A 12,557-nucleotide genomic window follows, 5' to 3' on the forward strand; every position below is an offset into this window, starting at 1 on the left:
GGTAATCTGCTGGTTACAGGGCCTGTACACATTGCAAATGATAAGGATACAATTGATACTCTTTCAACAGTCTCCAGACAGTCGTATGAGGAACATTGACTTGCAGTGCTACCCTTCATGTGCTGATAGAAGGAGTTATGTTCACAGCCTCCAGAATCTCCTCCTGTACTTCTGGAGTTGTAGATCTTGGTCGTCCCCTTCCCAAACCAGGAGAGTTAAATTTTCCATACTCGCACAGACAGTAATGGAGATATACAAATGTCTTCTGATCTGGACATTGTCGCTGTGGGTACCTCTCCTGGTACAAATGACGAGCCAGCTCAGCATTGCCGTTTGCCTTACCGTACATGAAGTGTATCTCTGCCAGCTCTTGATTTGAATACATGTCACACAGTCTAACACCTACACAACACTGAATGTAACCTTCGCCTCGGAATGAACCGTCAGAATGCCCTCTTAATGTCTCCTTTGATGGCAACGACCTGCGGAAAGAAAAACGTTCCTGTGAATTTCAATGTTGTGAAGGCCATAACTCGGAAATAAAGCATTTCCGGATACATGTTGTAATGAACTATTTTGATTGTCTACATATGGGAAATACATACCTGAAATTATGCCCCGTATTTTTGAAACACTCTGTATTTTGACCATCATGAAAGTATTCGTGAATTCAGTTGAGAAAACATTTTGTTGCGGAAAATTACATTAATCCTTATTCCATAGATACATAAAGACTCTGCAAAATCTTTCCATGCTTCTGTGTTTGCACCAGAAGATAACATGCATCAACACGTGTGGAGCAATGACAGATGACATGACATAATAGATAATTATTTTAAACTAACAATCTAACATAAAACATTGAAAGCATGCGGGATTTTTACAAGAATGTACTTAGATTATGAAGTATCCATGTAAGGTAAGGGACTGTATCTAAAGGGTTTCGCCTTATGATCCTATGATGATTTAGGCCTGAATTACTGGTAACTGGCTAGCCATTATAGATTACACTATTAATATACATATGTTGCAAGTCATTAACAACACACACTTTAACATTGCACAGCACCGACAAAGTACTTGTATTATAGTACAGAACAAACACAAGGGTGGCCACAGGATCCAGTCTCAGTGGTAGCAAGATGGTTAGGAGGCAATGGATGGACGAGGAGAGAGAAAATTGAACATGAAAAATAGCCAGTTCTCAAATCTAAATTACCTTGCAGACGCATTCATAGTTTAAAGCACTCACTTTTGTTGAATTGTTTACCGAGTGTTTGAGAAAACATGTATTGAGCATGTAGAGAAAAATAAAAAAATAACGCGTAAACAAAATAAAAATCTCATTGGTAGCAATTACACGACATCAATGTGAGGTTATCACGCCTCATTGCAAAGTTTCTCTATGGATCCAGCCTACAAATCACATTATTTCGTGACAACCTTAATTAATTTTCCAGCAGCTTCAAATATGGTATTGTCTCCGCATGTTTAGAAAAACAGCAAGTCTGCCATTATTACTTCGAAAAAGTATAACAGATGTGCTTCCAGAAAAGGTTATTATACAATAACTTGCAAGACTTTTGTGAAGAAAACATTATTGAGAAAATTACTTACAACCAATGGGTGGCAGTTGATAGAACAAATTTAGAAATCATATAGTCACAAGATGATTTTTTTTTTTTTTAGAAAAGTTGTCCACAGAATTACAAGTCCTTGCACCACCATACTTTTATTTGACAACTGCAAGCTACATTTCACAGAGAACAAAAACATACAGGAAGAAGAATTGTTAAGTCATATGTGATTTTTCGAAAAATTATACCTTCGTCATCCAAGATTCTGTACAGGATGTTCACTGGAATAACAATCATACCACAGACCACGGTGCATTAATTTGTATCTATTTCACAGAAGAATGTGAAGAGAAATAAAGGAATCTGGTGCCTTAAACATGAAATTAATTAAGTTCATCTTTGTCAATGTTATTTGTAACCTAATATGTTGATACAGCGTCATAAAATAACCTACGTAAAGAAATGTTATTTAATAACGTTTCTAAAAGAGGAAGTAAGGTTTGTTAATGAAATTATTTAATTTTTCTGACTGTGCAAGTGCACAATATAAGAATAGAAAGAATTTTGTAAATACATGCTACCATGAAAGGAATTTTGGAGTATGCGTAGAGTGACACTTTTTTTGCAACATCACCTAGTAAAGGCCCTTATGATGGCATTGGCAGCAGCACTAAAAGGCTTACTGCGAAAGTGAATCTTCAGCCACTTCAACATCCTATCATAACATTCAAGAAATTGGTCAAATAAGCTGTGAAAAATATTAGTGGCATTTCTTTAAATTTTTCAGCAACGAGAGTTATCAAATAAAATATGAGCTCCTGAGAAAAAAAAAAACAGTGTTGGAAATCTAAATCACTATGTGGAACACTAACAATACTTCCTTCCATCCCCATTTCAAATAACAAAGCTGTAATAAAACAATACTCTGTCTCACATGAAGAAAAAATAGCTGTACTTTGAACTGATTCTGTACACTTTATTTTCCTGTAAATAACATTGGTTTAATGCTAATGTACTCTCCTGTGATTGATGTTCATCTATACACTACTCTGTTACTACGACATGTGTACAGTGCAGCGGTTGCGTAACATCTTGTTGAGTAAGTCAGTTAATTTTTTTGAACTTCGAGTTCCATCCTGAAATTTTGCACACATACTGCACTCTATTTAGGAGAATGCAACGATATTTTTTAAATATTGTTTTAGAGTAGCGAAATTCCTTAAATTAAAAAATTAGAATATAATTATAGTTTACACACAAACTGCTACATTTTGTCTATTCCAATGCCATATGTGTCGAAATCGTGTTTAATTAGATTTAGAATGAGCCTAGAACAGTGCTCCAACGACAATTTTATTAGAATATGAGATATTAAAATTAATATGAAGCAATGTGTCGACTCTTATGGAAATTTATATATTTTGTAACTATTAAATTAAAGAAGCTTGGGAACAATAAGAAGAGCTATGTGTGTATTTTCACTCATAGAATGCATGAAAAAGTTTTCATAAAAATTGATGACATGAAGGTCATTTTTCTCTTTAAACTGTCCAAATTGACTTGGAATGGCTCACATACAGTTTATGATGCATTAACTACCACAAGAGTCATTATATTTGTTTGTTTATTTGTACAGTCCACCATTGCACAGACTTACATTCTTCCTTTCACTTCTAACGTACTTTTGCAGATCCTTGCTGTAGGTTGCGTTTATATTGACAAAAAGTCATTGTCACACAGTAAATGATTATGGAACTTCATATCATAGAAAATTGGGAGTGTAATAAACTTCTTCTTCCTATAAAATAGTTCATCATCATCATTGGCGCTACAGCCCTTGGTGGGCCTGGGCCTCCCTTAGTAATTGTCGCCATCCGTCTCTATCTTGTGTAGCAGCCTTCCAATTCTTGCACCCCAACTTTCTGGCATCCTCTTCACTCCATCAATCCACCGCAAGTGCGGTCGACCTCGTCTTCTCTGACCTCCTGGATTTGTTATTATAATTTTTTTTGCAAGGTTCACTTGGGTCCATGCGTATTACATGTCCTGCCCACCTCAATCTGCTAGTTTTAACTGTATTGATTATATTTGGCTCTCCTAGAAGTCTATATAATTCATAGTTGCATCTCCTCCTCCAGATACCTTCCTCAAATGTTGGACCATAGATCCTTCGCAGAATCTTTCTTTCGAAAATCTCCAATCGTTTTTGGAGATTGACCACATTTCTGCCGCATATGTTAAAACTGGTCTCACTAATGTTTTGTAAAGAATAATTTTTACTTTCCTGGATAGAGCATGCGAACTAAAGTGGTATTTCAAGCCGAAATATGCTCTTTTGCTTTCATTAATCGATTAGAGATTTCTTTGGACATGTTATTATCGCTAGTGACCACTGATCCTAAATATGTAAAGTTGTCAACTTTCTCAAAATTATAATCTGATATCTGCAGGCTGTCTATCTTGTCAACTATCTTTCCATTATCTGCCAACATATATTTTGTTTTCCTCTTGTTGATGGTGAGGCCTATTTCTTTTCCAGCTTGTTCCAAGGAAAGGAACACTTCCTTTACATATTTCATGGATCTGCCAATAATGACAATGTCATCCGCAAATGCCAATATTTGTGTGGATTTATAAAAAATGTTGCTCCATGTTTACACTTCAGACATCCTGACGACACTTTCCAATGCAATATTGAATAGGAGGCATGCTAATGCATCTCCTTGACGAACTCCATTGTGTATTTGGAATGGTTTCGATGTTAGGTTCTGTATTTTAACTTGGTTGTATGTGTTACTCATTAGAAATTTAACCATTCGAATTAATTTAGTTGGAATATTCAATTCTTCCATTGCCACGTAGAGCCTTTCCCTATTAATACTGTCATAGGCACACTTAAAATCGATAAAAAGCAGATGAAGTGGGATACAAAATCCCTTCATTTTTTTCTAAAATTTGTCGTAAAATAAAAATCTGGTTAATTGTAGATTTTCCAGTGCGAAACCCTGTTGATAGTCCCCCAATAAGTTCTCTACATAAGGACGAAGCCTGTAGTATAGGATATTAGACAACGTTTTGTATACTGTATTTAAGAAAGTAATGCCTCTAAAATTTCCACATACTAATTGATCTCCATTTTTATGTAGTGGGCATATAATTCCTATGAGTCTTTTGGGATTATTTCAGTATTCCATACTAAGCTGAAAATGTGCTCCAGATATTGATTTAGTCCTCTTCCACCATTCTTTAACAATTCAGCTGCTAGATTATCTGATCCACATGCTTTATTATTGTTAAGTTTGTTTAATGCTGTCTCAATTTCTTCCATTGTTATTGGTTCTATTTCATCATTTACTACATTCAAAGCAGATTGGTTTGTTACTGTGGTTGTGCTTACTTGGTCTACACTGCCCCTGTTTAATAAACAGTCAAAATGTCTTACCTAGCGCTCAAGAATATCATTGTTGTTACTAATGAGAGATCCATCCTCATATCTGCATAAGGTTAATCTTGGTTTGAACTGTTTCCTAGCCGTGTTAATGCCTTTGTAGAAATTTCTGGTATCTTTCTAGTCTCGTAAAAGTTCTAATTTCTCTAATTCAGCATTCATCCATTCTTTCTTTTTCCTCTTATGAATTGTCTTTTCTGCTCTCCTTTTAGTCCTATACTCTTCAAGTAAACTTCTTGTTCCATGTCCCTGTTGTAATTTCCTATATGCTATATTTTTATTTTCAGTGGCGTTTTGACACTCCTAGTCAAACCATGTCTTAGGGCGCTGGGATTCCATTTCCCCAAATTCCTGTTCTGCAGCTGCATAATAAAATAGTTGTTTACAATTTTTACAGTGTTATTATTTGAAGCATCCTAGACTGTACTGTTGTATTCAAAAGTTTTCTTGCTCTCCCATAGAGCTCACCATGTCATGCAGTCAAAATGAACAGATATGCATGCCTCCCTCTCAGATAATGCCACTCTTTTCAGAAAACATTGTGCATTTTACTGACTTGTTTCTGCTGTAGTGGAATTTGGTTCAATCATTGCCGGTATGAAATTTGGATTTTCTCTTGGTATTCTTATTTTTGAAAAAGAATGTGATTTTTCTATAAATTTTTATTAATTAGTAGTGAGTAACCAATAGCATGTAGTTGGGCTGGAGCCTAGACTTAATTAAACTACATCTTTCTAATAGTTGGCATTATGTTTTTAACAAGATAGAATTCTTCTGTGGTATCCCGAATTACATATGATTGAACTCATCTACTTCAACTTGCCGTGAGTTTTAATCCTGAAATGTAACAATTTAGTTTTTCAAAAATTAGTAAAACAGTAATTAAGTACAATAAATCATTATGCTGTCCACATTCTGCCTTTTACTCAGGAAATTAATTACCGAATATAACACCTCTTGTTTCCCAGAATTAACCTATATGGTTCTAATTTAACATTCTCCTTTGCACTTTTCACCGAGCTAGTACTTTCTACATAGTACTTAGCAACTATTTCATATACTTTATCAAGAAACCAATATTTTCTCTCGATTTTTCCTCCTCACAACAACTGATTACTTCTGCAGTGATTTCTTTTCACCCTTGGATAACAGGTTGGCTTTTTGTAATAGTGGTGTGTGTTAACCATGTCTCCTACACTGCATTTAAGCAAGAATTCATTACTTCTTGTGATTGACTGATAGATTGATCATGATCAATGAAAATGGGGCCTGGATACATTTCATTCGTGGAGAGGTTTATTTTATATAACTACATGTAAGTTCCACTTTACTTCTTTTGAAGATAGATATATGCTAAGAATATTTATCGACATTAGAAATTCGTTGCTGTCAGCTGGGTTTGAACCTTTGACGTAATGATGAGGATGGAACCTACGGCAATCTGAATCATAAAAATAATTGCTCAATTTTTGACATTTATTGCATTAATTTAGCAATATTTTGTAGATAAAAGTGGAACCCAGGAACACAATAGTTGATATATTTCTGTAAATTGACAGTATATTTAATATTCTGCAGCTTCACAGTGGAGGCATTTGCTTAAACAGTGTAATGATGATTGTTTAATTATAGGAAGATACAGAAAATGCTGTTGATGGTGATTCTAAGTACCTTGCACCTGAGTTGGTTTTTGGTGGACACTTCACAATGGCTGCCGATATATTTAGTTTGGGAATAACCATGTTGGAGCTGGCATCAGACTTGGATTTACCATCTCAAGGGCCATTGTGGCATGGGTTACGAAATGGAATTTTCCCTGATGAACACACAAAACGTAAGTACTGTAGTAAATGCACGAACATTTCTTTTACTCTCCACCTCCTCCTACCCACATCATTGTACAATTGGGTTTTAAAAGTTCTATCTTAGGCGTGTAGAAAAGTTATATTATATGCTAATTGGGCTGTATAAGATAAAACAATTTCTAAAATTTAACTATGGAAATTATGTAAAATCAAAATAAATCAGGGTTCGAAATGGTTATTTTTATCGACAGGCATACTTTGTTATTTTTGTGGACACATTGGTGTTTATGACGACAATGTTGTAATTAATGAGTAGTGAAATGACGCAGTATGTTACCATGCTGCTATAGATTTATATGTTGTTGTTCAGTCTACTGTCCGAAGACAGGTCTGAACCTCACAAGTGATACCAAGAAGGCACGACTTCTGAGGCAATTAGGCCAGGAAATAATGAGGTAGGGTGGCCAGTTCCTTTCCCCCTCCATTGCATCCATCACTGACTAGCTACATATTACACTAGCCAGACTTAAGATATATATGAATCACTTAAAAAATCTTCATACATATTAATAGGTAAATTTTTATAAAATAATTAAGAACTCTTATGTATATACTCAAGTTGTGATGAGATTGTGTCGTTTTTCCTGTTGAAATTATGATGATTCTCGTGTTGTGAAAAGTGGACTTAGGACCTTTCGAATATTAGTGGAGTATTTTTTTTATATATGCCTAATTTATGTGTTATTTTTAATATATTTGACATGAGTAAAATGTTAATTTTGGAGAAATTAAGAACATTCATTTTATACTTTTATAGATTGGAACTATGTAATTACAATAACAATAATTATGGAATTACAATAAAAATCTCTGTATGGAGAATGGGTTTCAGTCCGTAATTTATCAGAATGAGACTAGCCTTTGAAAAAGCTATCTGAGGTAATAGTTGTAACATTCTTGCCCATGTGCATCAATGTCGGTTAGTGTAACCACTGGTTAAAATCGTCACCTAACTCCTGGCAACCAGACCCACAGTTGATTATTTCGAAGACTATTATTATTGTACAGTACTTGGATTACTTGGATAGAGATGATGGTGAGCGTGAAGTTTCTTTAGAGGAAATAGAATTCTTACGAGGAATTAGGTGATATAAAATTTCAGGAGAGATTTCGTTTATGAAAATCTACAGTATCACAGAAATAGTAGTATTTTTCTATGGATCAGCTGCTTATATTACGATTGTATTCAGCTGATATTTTCTGTATTTTAAGATGGAACACTTTAGTATCTCTTTCTCTACATCACTGGCTGAACGAAGAGAGGTTATGGATCTTAGGATAATGCACAGTTCCCTGGTATAAATGGGGTCCTGGATTGTGCACACATTCGTACTAATCTTCTTCATCCTCTTCCTTTATGGATATTCCATCTTTTTCATAATACATAATATATTTAAAAATTGTAATTAAGTCTGTCAATACTTCAAACTCACATTGGGATATAATCATTTTTGCATTTTATTTTAGATTTTGTACGATTTTAACCTAGAGCATTGAAAAACAAATAAATGCAACTCGCAAACATAACAGCTCCCAAAGGCAAACTAATGCAACCCGAAAATATAGGACACATTCACTTCAATGTAGAATGGAGTAAACACAGTCGTTTTTAGACGTTGACTAATATCTTTGCAGAAGAACGGATGCTTTCCTTTAGTCATTTTGTAGAAACAGTGTACCATCATAGACTTTACTCTGGTTAAATAAGATTTCAGCTAACCATGTTTAAGTAATAGGTGATTATGAATGGTGCACAGAAATTACATTTTAACCACAGTTACCGTTTAACCGTTGTTTCATATCATATGATTACTACGGTTTTAACTGAGGTTGATGCACTGTGCCATCTGTGCAGAAAATACTAAAGTTATGTGCTTGGGAGACATTGGATGGTACCCAGGTTAAAATTTCTTAATCTCTCAAAAAGAACAGAAGAGAGAAGAGAGACAGTTCGAGCTATCTTAAAATATTTTGTGTTCTGGATTGAAGAAGCCCTTTCTGCATATAGCTATTCAGTTACAATATTAGAATTATAGTATGACAAAAAATTTTTGAAAAATCTTCAAGTTTTTATTAAATTTTACAAACAAAAATTGAAAGTTTTAACTTTAAGTAAATCAAAGGCAAACACATCATACATGAAAAGTGAGTTCACACTGATAAGCAACTTTTCAGTACTCTTCACAACTTTCCGAACTTGCAAACTCTTTCCCTGTCTTGTTGGCAATCTTAGCAATTCCTTATAAAATGACTTTGATTCTGTAATTGCGTACGCGATAATCTTCTGTATGTACCTAATTTTACAACTAGAATCGGTTGGTTCCTTTTATAGGCTGGAGAAGTTGATAGGTAAACTATCTTCACTGGTTTAAATTTGAAAATGAAATGTCTTTTACCAGTCAACTGAAAAGCAGGTTAGACAATAAATTGGAGCAGCTACGTTTGATGTGTATATCTTCAGAAGATCGTAGAGACCAGCAGCGAAACAAAAAGACGACTCTTATTGATGTTGTAAAGCAAATAAAATATTATATGAGGTCATTGAATTGAAAAAACGAGTCATTATGCATTAAAAGAAATTACATGCTTGGACTCAAAGCTTCATATTAAACAAAGTTCTTGTAAAAAAATTATTTAAGTAAAAAAACTCCAAGATTTATGTGTTTATAATAGATTTCCTGAAAATATGTATTTACATAAATTTTTTGTGAAAATATGTGTTTTTATGTGAAATAAAATTCGGATTTTAAACTTGAAACTTGACATTCGGAATTTTTAATTTTGTTAATTGTGTTTTATCACATGCAAGAAAAATATTTAATTACATAGGAATCCGCTCCTTATTTATAACTAATACAAAATACTGGTCGAGATCTACAAATGACAAATTACTTTAATGTTAATGAAAAAATTATGGTTTCATATCATCTACCAGGCTTTCAAAATCATGTGTCTACTGTGACATGGCCAGTTTCAAGGAACTTTCCAAATGTAGATCTGTTAAACTGGAGCGATATTTTGTCTTCGTTAGTTTCAAATATGAAAATGCAGATTCACACAAATACGTTGATCCAAAGCAAGAATTCAGCAATTCACTCACTGCATTTTCTAATATTGTTTTCAAATCTCGAAAAACATATTTCCAAAATTCTTCTTCTGTTGACCAGGCCTTTAAGAACAGATCACACTGAAGAGTTATTATCTCATTTTCAATAGATGCTTTATCCATAGAGAGGATCATACTAATTTTTCCTGCAATGTTCTTTATGTCTCAAGTCTTGTCTGAAATGGAAAAAAAAATTTATTGAACAATAACTTCGATTTTTTTGAAGTCATTGAATCTAGATTCAAAGTCCTGAAGTACTTTGTCAACTTAACTCCAAATATCTCGGTTTCATTCTCAAAATCAGGATATTTTTGCTTGTGATCTTCCAAGTTTGGAAAGTGGTCGAAATTGTTTTGTTGAAAGTCAGTAATCATAACTTCAAACTCGTCTTGATAGGCAGAAAGGAAGCCAATCAAGACTTCTGTCTTCCTTGGAGTTCTAGATTAAGAAAACTTGGTTTGCCAGTGAAATCTGTCAGAAATGCTAAGTCGCACAGCCACACCACATTCTCTAACTCTTGGTAATCATCTTTCCTTTCCTCCAAGAATGTTTTAATTTCACTCAAATCACAGAATCTATGGAAACACTTACTCCAGCTGAGTCACCTTACACCTGTATGTAATATTAAATCTGTATTTTTTTTTTTTTTACCCAATTGCATCTTGAAGAGACACTTTCCTTGGATGGAATTTACAATTTTGAAGGTTATATCCATCTCACTCTGTGTTTAAACATGTATTGCTGATGAATGAAATAGTGATAACTCAAAAAATCTGGAAAGTCATCATCTTCCTGGCATTATGCAATGAAACCTTTAACATGACCAGTCATAGATTTTGCTCCAATAACAAGGAAGAATTAATACATCTGTTAGATTACATTACCGAGAATGTTACGGTGTTTAACCCAGAAACAAGATACTGTGCAGCTAGGTTTAAGAATAATCATGTTAATTTTGAATTCAACTTTCTAGTGCGAGTGTTTCATCTAGTATTGCCGAAAGCACATATTCTCTTCCAAATTCTTCAGAAAAAAGCTTTTGACATAATTCATTGCCAGGAAAGCATTGACGAGTTCAAACAATTGAGGGGGTTAAAGTCACATTGGTGTAAGTCATATTTTTTTTTTTAATTTTGACATAAGTGTAGAAATGCAATTCACTTATGACGAACTATTAAAGAAAAACATGAAGTGAATCATAGCTTCATTACACTGTGGACAGATTACAGCTCAAGTTAGGTAGGTAAATGGTACAGCTGTTTTTTATAAGTCATAGTGGCGTAAGTCAGACAAACACTGCTGAGCCTGTTAGTGTTTCCAGTAGGTTACATCTGTTGTGTGCTTGTGCCATTGTTTTCAAATTATTAATGCAGTTAAGGTTGTGTTTGTTTCCTTCATTTGAATTATGAATTCAGTGGAAAGAGAGCCTAATCATCTGTATGCTTGGGATGAGACTTTTGCTTCTCGAGGATCGCAAGAAATTGTTTCTTGCATTTGAAAACATGCACAAACACGAGCATTCATGTCGAAGCATGTTGTCAAGTACAATGACACCTGCACCGGTCAAAACTGGAATATCAAATTCGTTTTGTTCCTCATGAAGTTGATACAAACTGAGACTAACACTATCGTAATCATCTATCATAAATTTATGGTCAATGGGAACGACTCCAACTTTGGGTCGATTGAAGCGTTTGCAAAATTCGTTTCAACTAACGAAAATGACATGACAAGATTTTAAATCAGTTACCAGGCTAGAAAAATGTATCACAAGAAGGAAGAAAAATGAATGAAACTCACCAGTCAAGTGGCTGAAAATCCAGTGGATCATTATTTCAAAAGACCTGCCTTATACAGTATTCTACAAAGAAACACTGAATGAAGAGTTTCCATTTTCCGTGTTGAATTTGAAACCCGGGAGGACAGGTAGACCATCATCCGTTGGGCTTGCGACTGAAGAAATTCTGTACACAAAACGAGAAAAATTTCCAGAGAGAAGAAAAAGGACATGATAGAACTACTTCCATACATACCATCAATCCATCATGCAGTTTTTCAATCTTTTCAAACAGAAAATGGATATGAAGAGATAGATGCAGATCCATTGGAATTCGTAGAATTACAAGATTCCGAATAGGTAAAAAACCTGGTTCTTACACCATGATTGACTTAATATTCTGACACTTCTTTTATTTTTAAGTCTGTTTGTGAATATTTAATATAAACCTATGTTAATTTGTAATTTTTTCAATCTCTCCAATCGGAAAAATTGAGATATAGAAGGGTCCATGAGTACAGTACTTGTAGAACAAGAAGATCCGTGAATAAGTCATGCATTTTTTTTCGCTATGATTCATTTAATATTTTCAAATTTATTTTATTTTCAAGCCACTTTTGGAATTTTAAAAGTCGATGTGTACTTTTTTTTTTTAGTTTTATTACAATTTTGTGGAAGCGAAAATATGTTTTATTTAACCTTCAAGTCACTACAAATATATTCTGTTAAACTACACAGTGATATAAGTCATTTGCAGGTTCTCAAAATCGTACTTAATTGGAAG

The 12,557-nt window shown here is 34.0% G+C and overlaps 1 protein-coding gene across 2 annotated transcripts in view; it reads left to right on the top strand.

Annotated features, from left to right (window-relative positions):
* The window catches only part of LOC138707952 (membrane-associated tyrosine- and threonine-specific cdc2-inhibitory kinase-like), a 196,892-nt gene that overhangs the window by 99,054 nt on the left and 85,281 nt on the right, over positions 1-12,557 (top strand). For both annotated transcript variants that reach the window (XM_069838022.1, XM_069838024.1), the window contains one exon: positions 6,658-6,859. In XM_069838022.1, coding sequence (XP_069694123.1) covers positions 6,658-6,859 — 202 coding nt within the window. The remainder of the gene's footprint in view (positions 1-6,657; positions 6,860-12,557) is intronic.

This window comes from Periplaneta americana, chromosome 10, assembly GCF_040183065.1.
Source record: "Periplaneta americana isolate PAMFEO1 chromosome 10, P.americana_PAMFEO1_priV1, whole genome shotgun sequence".
In the NCBI taxonomy this organism is placed as follows: Eukaryota; Metazoa; Arthropoda; class Insecta; order Blattodea; family Blattidae; genus Periplaneta; species Periplaneta americana.